General features: G+C 45.4%; 2 protein-coding genes, 1 long non-coding RNA gene and 1 pseudogene across 3 annotated transcripts; 1 reads left to right on the plus strand and 3 right to left on the minus strand.

The window, feature by feature from the left end:
• The window catches only part of LOC120555335, a 5,962-nt pseudogene extending 781 nt beyond the window's left edge, over positions 1-5,181 (minus strand).
• A 716-nt stretch (positions 5,182-5,897) lies between these two features.
• Positions 5,898-7,759, minus strand: LOC120555338. Its single transcript, XR_005638688.1, has 2 exons — positions 7,683-7,759; positions 5,898-6,470 (listed from the first exon to the last, which is right to left on the minus strand). It is a non-coding gene; the product is annotated as an uncharacterized LOC120555338 (long non-coding RNA).
• Positions 7,726-9,961, plus strand: LOC120555336 (gap junction gamma-1 protein-like). Its single transcript, XM_039794006.1, has 3 exons — positions 7,726-7,835; positions 8,558-9,528; positions 9,647-9,961. Exons 2-3 carry the CDS (start codon positions 8,592-8,594, stop codon positions 9,658-9,660), a joined length of 951 nt encoding a protein of 316 aa, XP_039649940.1. The 5' UTR covers positions 7,726-7,835; positions 8,558-8,591; the 3' UTR covers positions 9,661-9,961.
• Positions 9,962-10,186: 225 nt separating this feature from the next.
• On the minus strand, positions 10,187-22,974 carry LOC120555334. The gene is given in 15 exon segments (XM_039794004.1): positions 10,187-11,929; positions 13,895-14,153; positions 14,738-14,839; positions 15,024-15,129; positions 15,364-15,868; positions 15,959-16,217; positions 16,575-16,676; positions 16,861-16,966; positions 17,227-17,734; positions 17,825-17,969; positions 17,971-18,081; positions 21,383-21,484; positions 21,669-21,774; positions 22,029-22,533; positions 22,624-22,974. Coding segments are annotated over 15 exon segments (3,306 nt in total). The 5' UTR covers positions 22,948-22,974; the 3' UTR covers positions 10,187-11,863.
• Positions 22,975-23,234: the final 260 nt, after the last annotated feature.

Raw genomic sequence — 23,234 nt, forward strand, 5'->3', positions numbered from 1 at the left:
TTGAGGGTGTTGGTGCTGGACAGGGCTGGGTTCCCAGAATCCACGGCAACGATATCAATCCTGTAATCCTTATCACGGTCATAATCCAGCAGGGTAGTTGTCTGCAGGAAGTATTTCCTCTTCCGCTTGTTGGCGGACCTAGGTTGCAGCTGAAACGGGACGTCACCGGCAACCACGCACGTCACCACCGCATTTTCCCCCTCGTCGCGATCCGACACCTGGACCAACGCCACCGGCGTGCCGATGGGCATGTCCTCGGAGATCTTGACAACGCCGTTGTGGTGCGTCACAAAGCCAATACCGCGGATCTCGATCGCCGGAGCGTTGTCATTCTGGTCCTTGATGTTGACGGTCACCAGGACCTTGGAGCTCTTGGGGTTGGGCCCACGGTCTTTGGCGACCACGAAAAACTTGAGGAAGCTCTCCTCCTCGCGGTCCACCTTGCCCCTGACGTAGATGATGCCTGTAGAGCGGTTGATGCGCAGGAGCCACTGGACGGCCTCCGACGCATGATGGAGGCTGTAGTTGATCTTTCCGTTGGTGCCGGCGTCTGCGTCGTTGGCTCTGACCTGCAAGAACAAAATAAGAGGTTTTATCTTTGTTAATGGCTAAATTCTGTCTGAAAAGAACCACACATTTCGCCCTTAAAGGTTGTGTAATAAGCAACCACTAGAGCAGAAAGTAGAAATGACACTTTGCTATGTAAAGTATTAAGTGTACAGCTTGTATAACAGTGTAAATGTGCAGTCCCCTCAAAATAACTCAACATACAGCCATTAATGTCTAAACCGCTGGCAACTAAAGTCAGTACACCCCTGTGTTACATTCCCATAGAGGCAGGCAGATTATTATTTTTAAAGGCCAGTTATTTCATGGATCCAGGATACTATGTATCCTGATAAAGTTCCCCTGGCCTTTGGAATTAAAATAGCCCCCCCCCCCACATCATCACATACCCTTCACCATACCCTCACATCATCACACACCCTTCATCATACCCCCACATCATCACATACCCTTGGCTTTTCTAGTCTTTAGCGCTTTAACATAGTACAAGAACCATTCACACACATACACTGTGGCTGAGGCTGCCGTACAAGGTGCCACCTGCTCATCAGATAAACATTTACACTCAGATGGCGCAGCATCGCGGGCAACTCATGGTTCAGTGTCTTGCCCAAGGACACTTCGGCATGAAACTGCAGGGTACTGCACATATACAAGCTGTACACTTAATACTTTACATTGTAGCAAAGTGTCATTTATTCAGTGTTGTCCCATTAAAAGATATAATGAAATATGTACTTGAATGTGAGGGGTGTACTCACTTTTGTGAGATACTTTAGGTGTAGAAGCTAGCTGCTAGTCTGGGCTGTGAACATTAGGGTCTGTTAATATTAAAATAATTAACAGTCTATGGGTCTAACCCATTTATGGAGTCAAAACATGGGATGTGGCCTTAATTTGCATTATAACTGTTGTTTATGTTTGTGAAGAAAAGAAGGATGGCCCTCAGAACTAACAATGTATGGTACTTTCACATTCAATTGATTGTTTGAAAACATTTAATGGGATGGTCCAAACTAAAATTGCACATTATACCTTTTCTAAGGGTCTTAAATAACATGTGTGACATGTGTTATGTTGTTATTACATGTGTATACCCTTTGTATATATTTGTTTTATTTAAAAACGAAATAGTTTGGGATTTATGACCCTTTGTCCTAATTTTCACTACATGGGAGAGATCTCCCCGTTTTTACAGTGAAAACTTTTTTAAATGTAACTAAGTAACCTTATTACTTAAAGTACATTTTTAAATGAACTACTTATTACTTTTACTTGAGTAATTTTTCAGATAGGTATTATTTTACTTGTACTTGAGTAATATTTAATCAAAGTATTGCATAACATGATACAACACATTCGGAACCTTGTGAATTAAACGGTTGTTTGAAGTGTCGTGCTGACGACCCGCCCTGCTAAATAATCACTTCACTGTTCCCATACGGGTCTATCCTCTAGCCAACATGTTTTTCCTTTTTTGTTTTGTTTTTTGTGTACTAACAGAGCCCCTCCCTCTGACCTGCAGGATGGAGTGTCCCAGCGGGCTGTTCTCCAGCAGCTTGGCTTCGTAGTGACTCCTCTCAAACTTGGGCGTTTTGTCATTCTGGTCGGTGACGGTGACCCGCAGCAGGCGCGCTGCTTTCGCCGCCCGCTGCCGCTTCCGTCCAGCACGCTGATGTTCAGGTCGTACGAGTCCTTCTTCTCGCGGTCCAGGTTGCCCATGATGACCAGCTGAGGGTGCTTCTCGTCCAAGTCCAGGGCGACCTGCAGTGTGAAGAGCTGGTTGGCGTCCGGCCCCGCGGTCAGCGTGTACTCAGCCACGCCGTTGGCGCCGGAGTCCCGGTCAGTGGCCAAGGGGATGTAGAAGACGGCGCCAATGTGCGTGTTCTCGGAGATGGACAGCATGAGGTTTGGCGAAGAGAACTGCGGCGTGTTGTCGTTGATGTCCAGCACCTCAATGCGGCCATCGATCATCCGAGGGCCCGTGCTGATCCCTTTCACCGTATCGGTGATTGACACCTTGAACTCTAGGAAGCATTTCTGGCAGTTGCGGCAGTCTTTGAGCATCTCGCGGTCGATGGGGATGTCCGTGGTGTAGATGTAGCCAGTCTTGTCATCCACCTGCAGGTACGGTGAGCCCACCTCCAGCTTGTAGAGGTGTCCGGTGTGGGGCAGGCCCTGGTCCGCCGCCAGGCTGCCGATCAGCGTGTTGGGCGGCTGCTCCTCGGGAACCCGATACAGGATGACAGTGGGCGCCGCGCCGCAGGAGACCAGCAGGGCGACCACGAGGAACAGCAGAACCTCCCGCCTCGGCGCCGCCATGTCTCCACCCGACAGCAGCGCTCTGAAACAGACATAGGAAACAGATGTTAGGCCGACCTTACTTACAACTAACGACTTATCAAGCGATTCCACTGTCACAGAGTAATCAGTCCTTCCAGGAAAATGCGTGCTCTGGTTTATTGGCATTTCTTTAAACCAATCACAATCATCTTTGGCGGGGCTAAGTTCTGGACGTAACTCTGACATTATTAACCCTATGCTGATGTTATGCTGATCATACACAGCTATACATCTCCATGCCCCCTGGTGACACATGTCCGATGGATGCACTTTTTAACTGTATTTCAGATATAAAATCCTGGATGGCTGAGAACTTTTTACAGCTTAACCATGACAAAACTGAAGTTGATTATCGGTCCGGTAACCCTAACCCTAACCCTTTTGACTATTCCCAAGGTCAGGACACACACTCACGGAGAAGCGTCGTTTCAGTACTACGGCCCCCGTCTGTGGAACAGTCTGCCGTCGGACCTCAGGGCTGCAGAGAATGTTCAGATTTTTAAGAGCAGGCTCAAGACCCACCTGTTTAATTCAGCTTTTCCGTGCCCAGTGACATGTTAGTTTTATTGTGTGTATGAGACAGTGTCTGTGGATGTTGTCGGTGGGTGTGTGTCTGTAGGCGTCTGGGGATGTATTTATGTGATGGGGGGTCAATTGTTTTTAATTGTAAAGCACTTTGTGCTACATTTTACATGTATGAAAAGTGCTCTATAAATAAAGTTTTGATTGATTGATTGATAGTCTCGCTGTGCCAGGCCCCTCCTCCAAAGCGCACTGAAGGAAGGTCTGGCTACTCTACACAGCATTTGGGGATGGGAGGAAAATGTGCTCTGGTTTATTAGCATTTCCTTAAACCAATCAGAATCCGCTACAAAATAGTCATGCGAGAGAAAACTCAGATTGGACTATGAAAACTCTCTGGTTCTGGGGGAATCTCTGAGTTGCGTAATTGCAGTATGAAAAACTTTTTGGCACACAACTAGCCTAAAGTTAATGTAAACCTAAACTGATATGCGGGCCGGATTTTGTGTTCTAGTACATTTTATCTACTATCAAATTGGAATTTGGATACATATATTAGGGGTCGACTGATACTGTTTTTTCCGGGCCATGATCAAAACTGATTATGAATTATTCACATTTTGAATGTTACAAACTCCAACACCAAAGTTTGTATGAATGCTTTAAGCGAGTGTTTAATGAAACTGTAAACATTATACGCAGTCAAACAAATGAAAAAATTAAAACTAAAATAGCTTCCTGAAGTTTTAACGTGCTATCAGTTTGTTTTGCAGACTGCTTACATGAGCTAAATCAGTAAAATAAAACACAGATAATCAACAAATTACCAAATATCGGCCACGATAATCGGCCAGGCCGATAATTGGTCGATCCCTAACATACACTGTGATAAATTAATGTGAAAACTATTCATAGATAAAATACCCAATGTAGTGGCGAATTGTCCTCAGACTGAACAAAACAAACTAAAAACTCAAAGACCAAAAGCCACTGAGGCACCAAAGGAGTGAATCTTACGCAGAGATAAAAACGTTCATTGTCCAGGCAGAGATGGCATTTCTGTGAGGTTTATTAATCCAATTTCTCAGCAAACAAACATTTCACACAAAGGAGCAATGGCGAAGTTAATAGGCTCTGGTAAAAAAAAACATCAGTCCTCCCCGGTGTCTACCTCCCACATACCTTTTCACCCATATAGATTACACCTGTAGCTAAGGCTGCCTGATACTTTAAAAAAAAAGCAAAATAAAATACTAATGATATAAACAAATTTATGTAGCTATATGATTCAAGCAAAAACACAAATAAATATAAAACGAATAAATAAATAAACGAATATTTAACTATTAAATATAACAAAACAATGACTATGTCTCTAACAATAACAAAACAATAAATAGCTCCAACGCCCAAATTGTAGCGTCTGTTTTGGGCTCATCCTGTGAAATAAAAACCTGACTTTTATCACATTACAAGTGCAATTTAAAAAAAAACTGTCAATCAAAAATACCACCTTCCTAATCCTCGGTTTGCAACTTGTTACACAACGCTCTGATGCAGCCGGAGATATTAAAACTATAGACAACCTTAAACAACAGCAAGCTACTTTTAAATGCACTATAACGGTGAACTGTAACCCAAACTACTGACCTGTAGCCTGGACGAGCTAGCCGGTTGAAATGTAAACATCCCATAACGAGCTCTACTCCGTAGTTGCTGGTGAACTTTTTTTTTCTTCAAAAAACTTTATTTAACAAATTTAGGCCATTACAGTTTTCGTTTGACAATTAACACTTGGAGTACCAAAAACAGACTATGTATCAAACTATAACAAAGAAACAACTGAATTATAAAAAAAGACAGAAAAGTAAGTAAGTAAATAAATAAATAAATAGAGGTCTAGTCCACAACCAATACTTGTTTTATCTGTAGCACATTCCTGCTTGTTTATTTTTTATACATTTCAAAGATTTCTTATAAATACGTAACTCATCCATGAATACACAGAATAAAGGTCTCACCTTCAAAAATCTGCATTTGTGGATGAATTGTTTAGCTAAAATAATCAAGGAGTTATACATCTGGTCCCTTTTTTGTCCTCCGTTAACACTTAATATCATGCAATCAATGTCTTGCATTTGAGGTTTCATTTGAAAGAGTTCATATTAGGAATAAGTGACCATACAATGTGATCTCACTTAATAGGATATAGAAGTCTGACAGAAGTAAGGGGCATTATCATAGGAAAGGCATTAAGGTAAGACACAGGTGATGAGTGGCAGATGTGTGAGAGGGGAAGCAAACCGTTTTTGACTGTGTCAGAGAGGCATCGTTGCAGGCAGCATTTGTACAAGAAGAAACTATACACATAAAACCTTACCCATGAAGATCTATGGACTGAGCTGTATTAAAATGAGCAGAAATACCGTACAATGTGGAAATAAATGGGTCACGGCACTCTGAAACAAGGTACTGGACATCACTTTTATTGTTTACTCAGAACACACATTCTCCCCATTTGTCACACAAAACATAAACTAAAACTCTTTGAGGCAGTAGTAGAGCAAAATGCATCAATCAAAAAGTGCAGGAATATATCTCTTTTCTTTTTAAACACAAGTGCAAAAGAAAATATGGAAGATGTTTGAGGTTCTCTGTAATTCGCTGTAATTCTCCAAAGGCAACAATATTCCTGACAATTCTTTACAGCAACACAAACTGAATCGACTCAACAAAAAGGACGATTTCTCAAGGGAAATCCCTTAAAAAAATAGGTTTGACAGGAATGACAAAGCATTACAGGGTTTCCCTTGCAGTTACACAGCCTTCAGATCTGGCATGAGAACAGAAACCACTGTCTTTCATTGTAGCCTTTTTCCAGTTACGATAACCCTCGAATGAGGTGAAAACAGTCCTTGGAAAGCAAAACAGTAAGCTGCATCTTTCGATTGTTCTCTTGTTTTCGGGGAGGGGATTTGTACCAGTCAGGGGAGGGGAAACTCTTGCGCATTGGCTGCACTGGCACCTCACACCTGGACCTGGAGGGGAGGAAAGATTCATACTGAATTACATCTAAACTAATTATACAATATTACAACTAGTAAAAACACAATCAATTAGGAACTTATTAGTTATAACCATCAGACTGTGTTAACACACACACTAACATTTTAGCCTGGGAGAGTATTTTTAGGTCAATTTCATACATTTTTTAATTTAATCTGAGCAATAGATCTAACATACATTCTACACAAATGTAAAAACTAATCACACTTTCACACTGACAACTTTCCTTAATTATTCATATATAAGCAAACATGATTTTTATATTAAATTGAAGTCTAAGCAATGTCTCGTAAATATTATAGCAAAATGTTGTTCTTATGTAACTTAGTACACTATGCAGCAACAATTCCCTTTTCTCTCCACCTCGTCTACGTCTTCTCTCTCTCTCTTTCCACCTATTCTCTCTCTCCTTCCAGCTCTTTTCTCTCTCCTTTAATCTCATCTCCTCCGTCTACCTTGCTCAGTTGTTCATTTTCTATTTCTCTCGCCTTTCTCATTGGTGAGAAAAAACTACATATGCTACCTTTCCTCTTCATTTCTGTAAGATTCAAAAGTAACTTTACAATGTTTTCCTTGACAGACGTTGAATCAACATTACTGTACGTACACACCTCCGCTGACTTGAGCTGCAAAGAAGCTCTGGCCGCCCGATTGAAGAAAAAGCACAAGCAGCCACTGCACAGCCAATCCATTGACACTAGAAACCTTTTATGAATTACATATATAATGACAGAATTTGTAGTGTTTGTTGGTCGCAGCGGTGTCTGTTAGCAGTTAACTCGCTCGTTAGCCGCTGAACTGCAGCAGCATGCAGGCAGAGCGAGCAGCCGACCAGCTGTTGATCCGTGCAGGACTTCACTGCGAGCGGACTGTTTAGAAACGAGGTGACCGGCAGCCGGTAACGTTAACTGGTCCCTATACGCAAACAACGTCATATCATAAATGATAGGGAAGCCAGCCACGGCCATTATGAGCTTTTCCTAGCTTGTGTAGCCTACTTTACACAGAACAAACGTCAGACCTAGCTAGCTAGCTAGCTGACTAACATTATATGTATAGCTAGTTAGTTAGAGAAATAACGTTCTTCAACCTGGTTTTTATCATCTCAAAATCAGCATCGCAACTATGCTAGCACTGTGCTTTCATTAATTTAATTTCTTGAGAGATATTTCATCCGTTTTTACCTCTTTTCTGCTGTGTCTCCTTTCCTTGCGAGTTTTCAAAAAAAAACTATTGCCGCTGCGTCGTCTCGTGCGTGAACTCAAGTGCATTTCGGGAAAAAAAGAATAGAAATATAGTCTCTAGAGAATTCGCGCCTGTGGTTCTGCTGACTTGTGGTAAGTAGTATGTTACTTGAAATCTTCTTTTTTTTCCTTTAATTTGTCTGCATAAATACGTTTATTTGTCTGTTACATTAAGGCGACGTGTGAATTGTTTAATGCGTCGTTTAGTATTGTGGAAGAATCTGTTTTCCAATGTTTTATATTGCACATTCTAACCAGGCCTGAAAGCACAACTTCTGTTGTTCTATGACAACAACACGCACAGTCAGAGTATTAAACCATAGACATTTCACACATTTGGTTCCAACTTGTGTTTTGTCTGTGAACACTGTGACACTAATGACAAATGTTGCATATATTTAAATTTGAAGTCATTCTAATACATGTGTGCAGGCTTCAAAATTAACTTTTTCGTCTACCAGCCAAATGGCTAGTGAATGTTCAGATATTACCAGCCACTCAATAGATTACCATTGTTTTTTTTTGGCTGGTGAGTGATGCAAATCTACCAGCCACTTGCATATTTCCTCAGCATTTGGCTTGTAAACGGTGCTAATTTTGAACCCTGCATGTGTGTATCATTCTTAATAATTTGTTTGCTAACAATCATATGTGTGAAATCCTATCCTTCATATGGCTTGGGCATATTGATTTCTGTTATGAATATTGATTGATATGTAGTTGAGACCAAATGTCTGCAGTGACTGCTAAATATTACTTTCACATGCTCTTTTACATCTGAATAATCATCTTGTCATCTTTTCCCCCCCTCACAGATTATGAGAGCTTCCCTTCTGCTGCAGAGGCTAAATGAGTTGGGGTTTCCTTACACAGCTGTTGGATGAGATTTCCAACCACTCAACCTTCGTGGGCAAAATCTGGCTGACATTACTCATCATCTTTCGCATAGTTTTAACTGCTGTCGGGGGCGAGGCAATCTACTCTGATGAACAGAGTAATTTTGTGTGTAACACGCTCCAACCCGGTTGCGAAAATGTTTGCTACGATGCGTTTGCACCGCTGTCACACATTCGCTTCTGGGCGTTTCAGGTCATTATCATCGCCACGCCGACCATCATGTACCTGGGTTTCGCAATGCATAAGATTGCACGCATGGAGGACGATGACTACCGGCCGCAAGAGCTAGAGGCAGAAAAGGAAACCAAAAAGCCCAGCAAAAAACACTTTGGAAAACGTGGCATCAAGCGGGATGGCCTGATGAAGTTCTACGTTTTTCAGCTGCTGTTGCGTGCCATCTTAGAGGCCTCGTTCCTGTTTGGACAGTACATCCTTTACGGACTGGAGGTGGCCCCGGTGTACGTATGCACGCACGCCCCTTGCCCAAACAAGGTGGATTGCTTCGTCTCGCGCCCCACAGAGAAAACCACCTTCTTGCGTATTATGTACACCATCAGCGCCCTGTGTCTGCTCTTCACCGTGTTGGAGATTCTTCACCTCGGCGTCAGCGGTATCCGGGACTGCTTTTGTGCACGGCGGCCTCAGCCTCGCACTGCCCATCACCCAGATCTGTCCAGCCAGAGGTCCTCCATCTGCCGCCAGACATCCGCACCTCCAGGCTCCCACACGGCTCTGAAGAAGGACCCGTCAGGGAAAATGGGCTTCAGGGACAACGAGGGAGACTCGGGACGCGAGTCGTTTGGCGACGAGGCTTCATCGCGGGAACTGGAGAGGCTGGGAAGACACCTGAAACTGGCTCAGCAGCGTCTGGACATAGCATATGAGAAAGGTGAGGCCTCCAACCTTTTCATCCTCTTCGTAAGTTTGTTCTTTTGATTACAATAGTTTTTATTTTGTTACAATCAATATAAAATGCTTTACTAATGACTCTATCTCTCTGTTTACAGGTCTTTGTATCTAAAAAGAGGATCACACCAAGGGCCGGACACGTGCCTCACCGGCAGAGGGAGGGGCTCGTCGTGAATTTTTTCCTCATTTTTGTTAAGATCAGTTCTTGTGGCCGTTTTGTAAATGTGTTGCTTTTTCCGACAGAGTCTCAGAGTTGGCAAATCTGTATTTGTATCAGTCTTTATTCAAAATGTGTGTCGGTGTCTAAATTACCTCTACACAGACACACACACACACACACACACACACACACACACACACACACAGAGACACAGACACACACACAGAGACACGCACAACACACAGAGACACAGACACACACACACAACACAGAGACATACACACAGAGACACAGACACACACACACAGAGACACGCACAACACAGAGACACAGAGACAGCACACACCACACACGCACACAGACAGACAGTGTGTGTGTGTCCTAAATAATCAGGACTTTTAGCGTGTATAGAGCCAATATATCTCCACCAGACTCCATGTAAATAATCAGGACTTTTGTGTATAGAGCCAGTATATCTCCACCAGACTCCATGTAAATAATCAGGACTTTTGTGTATAGAGCCAGCATATCTGTCCCCAGCAGCCCGGCCATCTGATTGTTGGAACAGTGGAAAGATGAACAAAGATGATAAAAGTAGTGATTATTTACATGGAGTCTGGTGAGTTTGGTGATGGTGATTTCGGGTTACGTTATAGCTTGTTTCTTGTTTAATACTGAACCAGTTTCAGAGATTGTTGGGAAAGTAAATAAAATAAAAGCATATGTATCGTGTCTGTATTCAAAATGTGTGCTGATATCTCCATTAGCTCTAAATACACACACACACAAAAGTGAATTAAAGGTTTATTTAAACCAAACCAGAGTGGTGATTGTTGGAACAGTGGAAAGATGAACAAAGATGATAAAAGTAGTGATTATTTACATGGAGTCTGGTGAGTTTGGTGATGGTGATTTCGGGTTACGTTATAGCTTGTTTCTTGTTTAATACTGAACCAGTTTCAGAGATTGTTGGGAAAGTAAATAAAATAAAAGCATATGTATCGTGTCTTTATTCAAAATGTGTGCTGATATCTCCATTAGCTCTAAACACACACACACACAAAAGTGAATTAAAGGTTTATTTAAACCAAACCAGAGTGGTGATTGTTGGAACAGTGGAAAGATGAACAAAGATGATAAAAGTAGTGATTATTTACATGGAGTCTGGTGAGTTTGGTGATGGTGATTTCGGGTTACGTTATAGCTTATTTCTTGTTTAATACTGAACCAGTTTCAGAGATTGTTGGGAAAGTAAATAAAATAAAAGCATATGTATCGTGTCTTTATTCAAAATGTGTGCTGATATCTCCATTAGCTCTAAATACACACACACACAAAAGTGAATTAAAGGTTTATTTAAACCAAACCAGAGTGGTGATTGTTGGAACAGTGGAAAGATGAACAAAGATGATAAAAGTAGTGATTATTCACATGGAGTCTGGTGAGTTTGTTGATGGTGATTTCAGGTTACGTTATAGCTTGTTTCTTGTTTAATACTGAACCAGTTTCAGAGATTGTTGAGAAAGTAAATAAAATAAAATAAATAAAAGCATATGTATCGTGTCTTTATTCAAAATGTGTGCTGATATCTCCATTAGCTCTAAATAACAAAAACAAACAAAAGTGAATTAAAGGTTTATTTAAACCAAACCAGAGTGGTGATTGTTGGAACAGTGGAAAGATGAAAAAAGATGATAAAAGTAGTGATTATTTACATGGAGTCTGGCGGGATTGTAGGTTACTTCTTTTCTTAACTTTTAATATAATAATCTGAATAATCATCTTGTCATATTTTCCACCCCTACTTTTCTGCACAGGTTATGAGAGCTTCCCTTCTGCTGCAGAAGCTAGATGAGTTGGGGTTTTCTTACGCGTCTGTTGGAGGAGATTTCCAACCACTCAACCTTCGTGGGGAAAATCTGGCTCACCCTCCTTGTAATTTGAAATGTGCTGACTGCTGTCATATATTTCCACCAGACTCCATGTAAATAATCGGGATTTTAAGCGTGTATAGAGCCAGCATATCTCCACCAGACTCCATGTAAATAATCAGGACTTTTATCGTGTATAGAGTCAGGGGGGGGCGCTATCTTGCTGCAGAGTGTCCCCAGCAGCCCGGCCATCTGCAGCAGAGAGTTCACGCCTTCAGATGTCCTCATGTGAGTGTGACAGATCTCCCGCAGCCAAAGCTGGAGTAGGTCGACTGCAGGTTGTTGAGCGCCTGCAGGACGCACAGGAAGTCAGCACAACACACAGGAACTGAGCACAACACAAAGGAAGTCAGCACAACACCTGTCTGTCTGTCTCCTACCTGTCTCATGTCTCCCTGGGCGGTGAAGATAACGGCCTCCAAACCGTCGTCAGACACCGACAGCTCCTCCTTCTGGACGACGTCCTGAAGGTGTGCCCGGATCTGCCCGTCCGTCAGCTTGGCATAGTGCAGCACGGCACAGCGCGAATGGATCTGCTCGATAACCTTATCTGAGTTGTTACACACCAGAGCAAAACGCATGGTCTTCCCGCACATCCCCATGATCCACCTCAGCGTGTGCTGGGCGGCGTAGGTCAAGCTGAGGACACAGAGAGCCAGAGTTTTAGCGTGTATAGAGCCAGCATATTTCCACCAGACTCCATGTAAATAATCAGGACTTTTAGCGTGTATAGAGCCAGCATATCTCCACCAGACTCCATGTAAATAATCAGGACTTTTAGCGTGTATAGAGCCAGCATATCTCCACCAGACTCCATGTAAATAATCAGGACTTTTAGCGTGTATAGAGCCAGCATATTTCCACCAGACTCCATGTAAATAATCAGGACTTTTAGCGTGTATAGAGCCAGCATATCTCCACCAGACTCCATGTAAATAATCAGGACTTTTAGCGTGTATGGTGGTTTAGGGTAACATTGCAGCATGTTGTCTGACCTGTCTGCTTCATGCAGGATCACAATCTTTTGTCGTCCTGTGGGTAGGGTGACTTTCTGCTGAGCAAACACCTTGATTTTTCTCCTAACACCATCAATTCCCCTAAAGACACAACAGCAAACATTGTTAAAGTCAGTGTGTGTTAAGGCCCTGACAAACCAACCCGATGGCTAACCGTCGGCTGATCAATCTCTCCCAGTTTAAATGACCGTGTTGCTCCGCATGGTCCGGGCCGAAGGGTGCCCTGGTCTTGTATGGTTACGCTCTGACTTGCGTTTCTTGTTACCTTTCGTTGGAGGTGCTGAGCTGCAGCAAGGCCTCCTTCATCGATGCTCCCAGCAGTGCCCGGGACAAACACAAGATGCTGGTGGTTCTCCCTGTTCCTCGAGGACCTGCACAACAACACACACCCAGACACAGACACACAGACACATGCACACACAGACACATGCACACACAGACACATGCACACACACACACACACACACACACACACACACACACACATGCACACACACACGCGCATACAGAGAGACACACACACAATATTGTAAAGTCTGTAAAGTGTTTTTCATTGCTTGGACACAGTTTTCAAAACTCTACACACTTACAAAACTGTAAGATTATTAAACATATATTTAAACAGATATTTAAAATATCTAACCTGCTATGATGATATTGGGGACGTTTCCCTCGCTGGCGAACCCTTCCAGAACGACTCACGTCTCTTCTGTTCCCCACAATCTGGCGCAGTTGAACAGGCCGGTATTTCTCTACCCAGGGCAGCTCGGAAGAGGTCGCTTTGGGATGTGTCTTTTTACCGTTCTTTGCTGTGACTCGACCGGTCAGAATCTCAGCATGATCATGGTCCCTATGCTCCCCTTCCTTCTCCTCCTGTGTGTGTGTGTTTGTGCGTGTGTTTGTGTGTTTAGTGGGCGGAGCTTCACCTCGATGAAATACAGCTTGAGGCCATGGGGAGGGTCTTACAGACCCTGGCGTTGTTCCCCATGATGTCATCTGGTGAGTATCCGTGCGCCCCTTCCACCTTGCGTTACGCCCGGTCGACGCTGCCCGCCACGCAGCGTCCCAGCTTGCATCGCACACTTTGATAACGTTCTCACTGTTGATTAAGCCAAACCTGTAATGGGTCGCTTGCAGGTTGTTCAGCGCCTGCAGGACGCACAGGAAGTCAGCACAACACACAGGAACTGAGCACAACACAAACGAAGTCAGCACAACACCTGTCTGTCTGTCTCCTACCTGTCTCATGTCTCCCTGGGCGGTGAAGATAACGGCCTCCAAACCGTCGTCAGACACCGACAGCTCCTCCTTCTGGACGACGTCCTGAAGGTGTGCCCGGATCTGCCCGTCCGTCAGCTTGGCATAGTGCAGCACGACACAGCGCGAATGGATCTGCTCGATAACCTTATCTGAGTTGTTACACACCAGAGCAAAACGCATGGTCTTCCCGCACATCACCATGATCCACCTTAGCGTGTGCTGGGCGGCGTAGGTCAAGCTGAGGACACAGAGAGCCAGAGTTTTAGCGTGTATAGAGCCAGCATATTTCCACCAGACTCCATGTAAATAATCAGGACTTTTAGCGTGTATAGAGCCAGCATATCTCCACCAGACTCCATGTAAATAATCAGGACTTTTAGCGTGTATAGAGCCAGCATATTTCCACCAGACTCCATGTAAATAATCAGGACTTTTAGCGTGTATAGAGCCAGCATATCTCCACCAGACTCCATGTAAATAATCAGGACTTTTAGCGTGTATAGAGCCAGCATATCTCCACCAGACTCCATGTAAATAATCAGGACTTTTAGCGTGTATAGAGCCAGCATATCTCCACCAGACTCCATGTAAATAATCAGGACTTTTAGCGTGTATAGAGCCAGCATATCTCCACCAGACTCCATGTAAATAATCAGGACTTTTAGCGTGTATAGAGCCAGCATATTTCCACCAGACTCCATGTAAATAATCAGGACTTTTAGCGTGTATAGAGCCAGCATATTTCCACCAGACTCCATGTAAATAATCAGGACTTTTAGCGTGTATGGTGGTTTAGGGTAACATTGCAGCATGTTGTCTGACCTGTCTGCTTCATGCAAGATCACAATCTTTTGTCGTCCTGTGGGTAGGGTGACTTTCTGCTGAGCAAACACCTTGATTTTTCTCCTAACACCATCAATTCCCCTAAAGACACAACAGCAAACATTGTTAAAGTCAGTGTGTGTTAAGGCCCTGACAAACCAACCCGATGGCTAACCGTCGGCTGATCAATCTCTCCCAGTTTAAATGACCGTGTTGCTCCGCATGGTCCGGGCCGAAGGGTGCCCTGGTCTTGTATGGTTACGCTCTGACTTGCGTTTCTTGTTACCTTTTGTTGGAGGCACTGAGCTGCAGCACAGCGTCCTTCATTGATGCTCCCAGCAGTGCCCGGGACAAACACAAGATGCTGGTGGTTCTCCCTGTTCCTCGAGGACCTGCACAACAACACACACCCAGACACAGACACACAGACACATGCACACACAGACACATGCACACACACACACACACACATGCACACACACACGCATGCACAGAGACACACACACAATATTGTAAAGTCTGTAAAGTGTTTTTCATTGCTTGGACACAGTTTTCAAAACTCTACACACTTACAAAACTGTAAGATTATTAAACATATATTTAAACAGATATTTAAAATATCTAACCTGCTATGATGATATTGGGGACGTTTCCCTCGCTGGCGAACCCTTCCAGACGACTCACCGTCTCTTCGTTCCCCACAATCTGGCGCAGTTGAACAGGCCGGTATTTCTCTACCCAGGGCAGCTCGGAAGAGGTCGCCTTGGGAGTGCTTTCTACCGGCTTCTGCTGCGCGCACTCGACCGTCAGAATCTCAGCATGATCATGGTCCCTATGCTCCCCTTCCTTCTCCTCCTGTGTGTGTGTGTTTGTGCGTGTGTTTGTGTGTTTAGTGGGCGGAGCTTCACCTCGATGAAATACAGCTTGAGGCCATGGGGAGGGTCTTACAGACCCTGGCGTTGTTCCCCATGATGTCATCTGGCGAGTATCCGTGCGCCCCTTCCACCTTGCGTTACGCCCGGTCGACGCCGCCCGCCACGCAGCGTCCCAGCTTGCATCGCACACTTTGATAACGTTCTCACTGTTGATTAAGCCAAACCTGTAATGGGTCGCCTGCAGGTTGTTCAGCGCCTGCAGGACGCACAGGAAGTCAGCACAACACACAGGAACTGAGCACAACACAAACGAAGTCAGCACAACACCTGTCTGTCTGTCTCCTACCTGTCTCATGTCTCCCTGGGCGGTGAAGATAACGGCCTCCAAACCGTCGTCAGACACCGACAGCTCCTCCTTCTGGATGACGTCCTGAAGGTGTGCCCGGATCTGCCCGTCCGTCAGCTTGGCGTAGTGCAGCACGACACAGCGCGAATGGATCTGCTCGATAACCTTATCTGAGTTGTTACACACCAGAGCAAAACGCATGGTCTTCCCGCACATCACCATGATCCACCTCAGCGTGTGCTGGGCGGCGTAGGTCAAGCTGAGGACACAGAGAGCCAGAGTTTTAGCGTGTATAGAGCCAGCATATTTCCACCAGACTCCATGTAAATAATCAGGACTTTTAGCGTGTATAGAGCCAGCATATCTCCACCAGACTCCATGTAAATAATCAGGACTTTTAGCGTGTATAGAGCCAGCATATCTCCACCAGACTCCATGTAAATAATCAGGACTTTTAGCGTGTATAGAGCCAGCATATTTCCACCAGACTCCATGTAAATAATCAGGACTTTTAGCGTGTATAGAGCCAGCATATCTTCCACCAGACTCCATGTAAATAATCAGGACTTTTAGCGTGTATGGTGGTTTAGGGTAACATTGCAGCATGTTGTCTGACCTGTCTGCTTCATGCAGGATCACAATCTTTTGTCGTCCTGTGGGTAGGGTGACTTTCTGCTGAGCAAACACCTTGATTTTTCTCCTAACACCATCAATTCCCCTAAAGACACAACAGCAAACATTGTTAAAGTCAGTGTGTGTTAAGGCCCTGACAAACCAACCCGATGGCTAACCGTCGGCTGATCAATCTCTCCCAGTTTAAATGACCGTGTTGCTCCGCATGGTCCGGGCCGAAGGGTGCCCTGGTCTTGTATGGTTACGCTCTGACTTGCGTTTCTTGTTACCTTTTGTTGGAGGCACTGAGCTGCAGCACAGCGTCCTTCATCGATGCTCCCAGCAGTGCCCGGGACAAACACAAGATGCTGGTGGTTCTCCCTGTTCCTCGAGGACCTGCACAACAACACACACCCAGACACAGACACACAGACACATGCACACACAGACACATGCACACACACACACACACACACACACACACACACACACACACACACATGCACACACACACGCATGCACAGAGACACACACACAATATTGTAAAGTCTGTAAAGTGTTTTTCATTGCTTGGACACAGTTTTCAAAACTCTACACACTTACAAAACTGTAAGATTATTAAACATATATTTAAACAGATATTTAAAATATCTAACCTGCTATGATGATATTGGGGACGTTTCCCTCGCTGGCGAACCCTTCCAGACGACTCACCGTCTCTTCGTTTCCCCACACCATCTGGCGCAGTTGAACAGGCCGGTATTTCTCTACCCAGGGCAGCTCGGAAGAGGTCGCCTTGGGAGTGCTTTCTACCGGCTTCTGCTGCGCGCACTCGACCGTCAGAATCTCAGCATGATCATGGTCCCTATGCTCCCCTTCCTTCTCCTCCTGTGTGTGTGTGTTTGTGCGTGTGTTTGTGTGTTTAGTGGGCGGAGCTTCACCTCGATGAAATACAGCTTGAGGCCATGGGGAGGGTCTTACAGACCCTGGCGTTGTTCCCCATGATGTCATCTGGCGAGTATCCGTGCGCCCCTTCCACCTTGCGTTACGCCCGGTTGACGCCGCCCGCCACGCAGCGTCCCAGCTTGCATCGCACACTTTGATAACGTTCTCACTGTTGATTAAGCCAAACCTGTAATGGGTCGCCTGCAGGTTGTTCAGCGCCTGCAGGACGCACAGGAAGTCAGCACAACACACAGGAACTGAGCACAACACAAACGAAGTCAGCACAACACCTGTCTGTCTGTCTCCTACCTGTCTCATGTCTCCCTGGGCGGTGAAGATAACGGCCTCCAAACCGTCGTCAGACACCGACAGCTCCTCCTTCTGGACGACGTCCTGAAGGTGTGCCCGGATCTGCCCGTCCGTCAGCTTGGCATAGTGCAGCACGACACAGCGAATGGATCTGCTCGATAACCTTATCTGAGTTGTTACACACCAGAGCAAAACGCATGGTCTTCCCGCACATCACCATGATCCACCTCAGCGTGTGCTGGGCGGCGTAGGTCAAGCTGAGGACACAGAGAGCCAGAGTTTTAGCGTGTATAGAGCCAGCATATTTCCACCAGACTCCATGTAAATAATCAGGACTTTTAGCGTGTATAGAGCCAGCATATTTCCACCAGACTCCATGTAAATAATCAGGACTTTTAGCGTGTATAGAGCCAGCATATTTCCACCAGACTCCATGTAAATAATCAGGACTTTTAGCGTGTATAGAGCCAGCATATCTCCACCAGACTCCATGTAAATAATCAGGACTTTTAGCGTGTATAGAGCCAGCATATCTCCACCAGACTCCATGTAAATAATCAGGACTTTTAGCGTGTATAGAGCCAGCATATTTCCACCAGACTCCATGTAAATAATCAGGACTTTTAGCGTGTATAGAGCCAGCATATTTCCACCAGACTCCATGTAAATAATCAGGACTTTTAGCGTGTATAGAGCCAGCATATCTCCACCAGACTCCATGTAAATAATCAGGACTTTTAGCGTGTATAGAGCCAGCATATCTCCACCAGACTCCATGTAAATAATCAGGACTTTTAGCGTGTATAGAGCCAGCATATTTCCACCAGACTCCATGTAAATAATCAGGACTTTTAGCGTGTATGGTGGTTTAGGGTAACATTGCAGCATGTTGTCTGACCTGTCTGCTTCATGCAGGATCACATTCTTTTGTCGTCCTGTGGGTAGGGTGACTTTCTGCTGAGCAAACACCTTGATTTTTCTCCTAACACCATCAATTCCCCTAAAGACACAACAGCAAACATTGTTAAAGTCAGTGTGTGTTAAGGCCCTGACAAACCAACCCGATGGCTAACCGTCGGCTGATCAATCTCTCCCAGTTTAAATGACCGTGTTGCTCGCGCATGGTCCGCGGGCGAAGGGTGCCCTGGTCTTGTATGGTTTACGCTCTGACTTGCGTTTCTTGTTACCTTTCGTTGGAGGCGCTGAGCTGCAGCAAGGCCTCCTTCATCGATGCTCCCAGCAGTGCCCGGGACAAACACAAGATGCTGGTGGTTCTCCCTGTTCCTCGAGGACCTGCACAACAACACACACCCAGACACAGACACACAGACACATGCACACACAGACACATGCACACACACACACACACACACACACACACACACACACACACACACACACACACACACACATGCACACACACACGCATGCACAGAGACACACACACAATATTGTAAAGTCTGTAAAGTGTTTTTCATTGCTTGGACACAGTTTTCAAAACTCTACACACTTACAAAACTGTAAGATTATTAAACATATATTTAAACAGATATTTAAAATATCTAACCTGCTATGATGATATTGGGGCCTTTTATTTTTTCTTTGTTTCTGGCGAACCCTTCCAGACGACTCCCGTCTCTTCGTTCCCCACAATCGCGCAGTTGAAAAGGGCCGGTATTTCTCTACCCAGGGCAGCTCGGAAGAGGTCGCCTTTGGGAGTGCTTTCTACCGGCTTCTGCTGCGCCGCACCCGACCGGTCAGAATATCTCAGCATGATCATGGTCCCTATGCTCCCCTTCCTTCTCCTCCTGTGTGTGTGTGTTTGTGCGTTTGTGTGTGTTTTTAGTGGGCTGGAGCTTCACTTCGATGAAATACAGCTTGAGGCCTCGGGGAGGGTCTTACAGACCCTGGCGTTGTTCCCCATGATGTCATCTGGCAAGTATCCGTTGCGCCCCTTCCACCTTATACGCCTCGTCGACGCCGCCACGCAGCGTCCCAGCTTGCATCGCACACTTTGATAACGTTCTCACTGTTGATTAAGCCAAACCTGTAATGGGTCGCCTGCAGGTTGTTCAGCGCCTGCAGGACGCACAGGAAGTCAGCACAACACACAGGAACTGAGCACAACACAAACGAAGTCAGCACAACACCTGTCTGTCTGTCTCCTACCTGTCTCATGTCTCCCTGGGCGGTGAAGATAACGGCCTCCAAACCGTCGTCAGACACCGACAGCTCCTCCTTCTGGATGACGTCCTGAAGGTGTTCCAGGATCTGCCCGTCCGTCAGCTTGGCGTAGTGCAGCACGACACAGCGCGACTGGATCGGCTCAATTATCTTACCAGAGATGTTGCACACCAGAGCGAACCACATCATCTTCGAGTAAATCACCATGATCCACCGCAGCGTGTGCTGGGCGGCGTACGTCAAGCTGCAGGACACCGAGAGCCAGAGTTTTAGCGTGTATAGAGCCAGCATATCTCCACCAGACTCCATGTAAATAATCAGGACTTTTAGCGTGTATAGAGCCAGCATATCTCCACCAGACTCCATGTAAATAATCAGGACTTTTAGCGTGTATAGAGCCAGCATATCTCCACCAGACTCCATGTAAATAATCAGGACTTTTAGCGTGTATAGAGCCAGCATATCTCCACCAGACTCCATGTAAATAATCAGGACTTTTAGCGTGTATAGAGCCAGCATATCTCCACCAGACTCCATGTAAATAATCAAGACTTTTAGCGTGTATAGAGCCAGCATATCTCCACCAGACTCCATGTAAATAATCAGGACTTTTAGCGTGTATAGAGCCAGCATATCTCCACCAGACTCCATGTAAATAATCAGGACTTTTAGCGTGTATAGAGCCAGCATATCTCCACCAGACTCCATGTAAATAATCAGGACTTTTAGCGTGTATAGAGCCAGCATATCTCCACCAGACTCCATGTAAATAATCAGGACTTTTAGCGTGTATAGAGCCAGCATATCTCCACCAGACTCCATGTAAATAATCAAGACTTTTAGCGTGTATAGAGCCAGCATATCTCCACCAGACTCCATGTAAATAATCAGGACTTTTAGCGTGTATAGAGCCAGCATATCTCCACCAGACTCCATGTAAATAATCAAGACTTTTAGCGTGTATAGAGCCAGCATATCTCCACCAGACTCCATGTAAATAATCAGGACTTTTAGCGTGTATAGAGCCAGCATATCTCCACCAGACTCCATGTAAATAATCAGGACTTTTAGCGTGTATAGAGCCAGCATATTTCCACCAGACTCCATGTAAATAATCAGGACTTTTAGCGTGTATAGAGCCAGCATATCTCCACCAGACTCCATGTAAATAATCAGGACTTTTAGCGTGTATCCATGTAAATAATCAGGCCTTTTAGCGTGTATAGAGCCAGCATATCTCCACCAGACTCCATGTAAATAATCAGGACTTTTAGTGCGTATAGAGCCAGCATATTTCCACCAGACTCCATGTAAATAATCAGGACTTTTAGCATGTATGGTGGTTTAGGGTAACATTGCAGCTTGTTGTCTGACCTGTCTGCTTCATGCAGGATCACAATCTTTTGTCGTCCTGTGGGTAGGGTGACTTTCTGCTGAGCAAACACCTTGATTTTTCTCCTAACACCATCAATTCCCCTAAAGACACAACAGCAAACATTGTTAAAGTCAGTGTGTGTTAAGGCCCTGACAAACCAACCCGATGGCTAACCGTCGGCTGATCAATCTCTCCCAGTTTAAATGACCGTGTTGCTCCGCATGGTCCGGGCCGAAGGGTGCCCTGGTCTTGTATGGTTACGCTCTGACTTGCGTTTCTTGTTACCTTTTGTTGGAGGCGCTGAGCTGCAGCACAGCGTCCTTCATCGATGCTCCCAGCAGTGCCCGGGACAAACACAAGATGCTGGTGGTTCTCCCTGTTCCTCGAGGACCTGCACAACAACACACACCCAGACACACACACAGACACACACACACATGCACACACAGACGCATGCACACACACACACACACACAGAGATACACACAGAGACACACACACACGCACGCACAGAGACACACACACAATATTGTAAAGTCTGTAAAGTGTTTTTCATTGCTTGGACACAGTTTTCAAAACTCTACACACTTACAAAACTGTAAGATTATTAAACATATATTTAAACAGATATTTAAAATATCTAACCTGCTATGATGATATTGGGGACGTTTCCCTCGCTGGCGAACCCTTCCAGACGACTCACCGTCTCTTCGTTCCCCACAATCTGGCGCAGTTGAACAGGCCGGTATTTCTCTACCCAGGGCAGCTCGGAAGAGGTCGCCTTGGGAGTGCTTTCTACCGGCTTCTGCTGCGCGCACTCGACCGTCAGAATCTCAGCATGATCATGGTCCCTATGCTCCCCTTCCTTCTCCTCCTGTGTGTGTGTGTTTGTGCGTGTGTTTGTGTGTTTAGTGGGCGGAGCTTCACCTCGATGAAATACAGCTTGAGGCCATGGGGAGGGTCTTACAGACCCTGGCGTTGTTCCCCATGATGTCATCTGGCGAGTATCCGTGCGCCCCTTCCACCTTGCGTTACGCCCGGTCGACGCCGCCCGCCACGCACCGTCCCAGCTTGCATCGCACACTTTGATAACGTTCTCACTGTTGATTAAGCCAAACCTGTAATGGGTCGCCTGCAGGTTGTTCAGCGCCTGCAGGACGCACAGGAAGTCAGCACAACACACAGGAACTGAGCACAACACAAAGGAAGTCAGCACAACACCTGTCTGTCTGTCTCCTACCTGTCTCATGTCTCCCTGTGCGGTGAATATGACGGCGTCCAGACCGTCATCAGACACCGACAGCTCCTCCTTCTGGACGACATCCTGAAGGTGTGCCCGGATCTGCCCGTCCGTCAGCTTGGCGTAGTGCAGCACGACACAGCGCGAATGGATCTGATGGATTATTTTATCTGAGATGTCACACACCAGAGCGAAGCAAATCGTATTCGAGCACATCGCCATTATCCACCACAGCGTTTGCTGGGCTCTGTACGTCAATCTGCAGGACACAGAGAGCCAGAGTTTTAGCGTGTATAGAGCCAGCATATCTCCACCAGACTCCATGTAAATAATCAGGACTTTTAGCGTGTATAGAACCAGCATATCTCCACCAGACTCCATGTAAATAATCAGGACTTTTAGCGTGTATAGAACCAGCATATCTCCACCAGACTCCATGTAAATAATCAGGACTTTTAGCGTGTATAGAGCCAGCATATCTCCACCAGACTCCATGTAAATAATCAGGACTTTTAGCGTGTATAGAGCCAGCATATCTCCACCAGACTCCATGTAAATAATCAGGATTTTTAGCGTGTATAGAGCCAGCATATCTCCACCAGACTCCATGT

Source organism: Perca fluviatilis, unplaced genomic scaffold (genome assembly GCF_010015445.1).
Source record: "Perca fluviatilis unplaced genomic scaffold, GENO_Pfluv_1.0 PFLUV_unplaced_scaf_8, whole genome shotgun sequence".
Classification (NCBI taxonomy): Eukaryota; Metazoa; Chordata; class Actinopteri; order Perciformes; family Percidae; genus Perca; species Perca fluviatilis.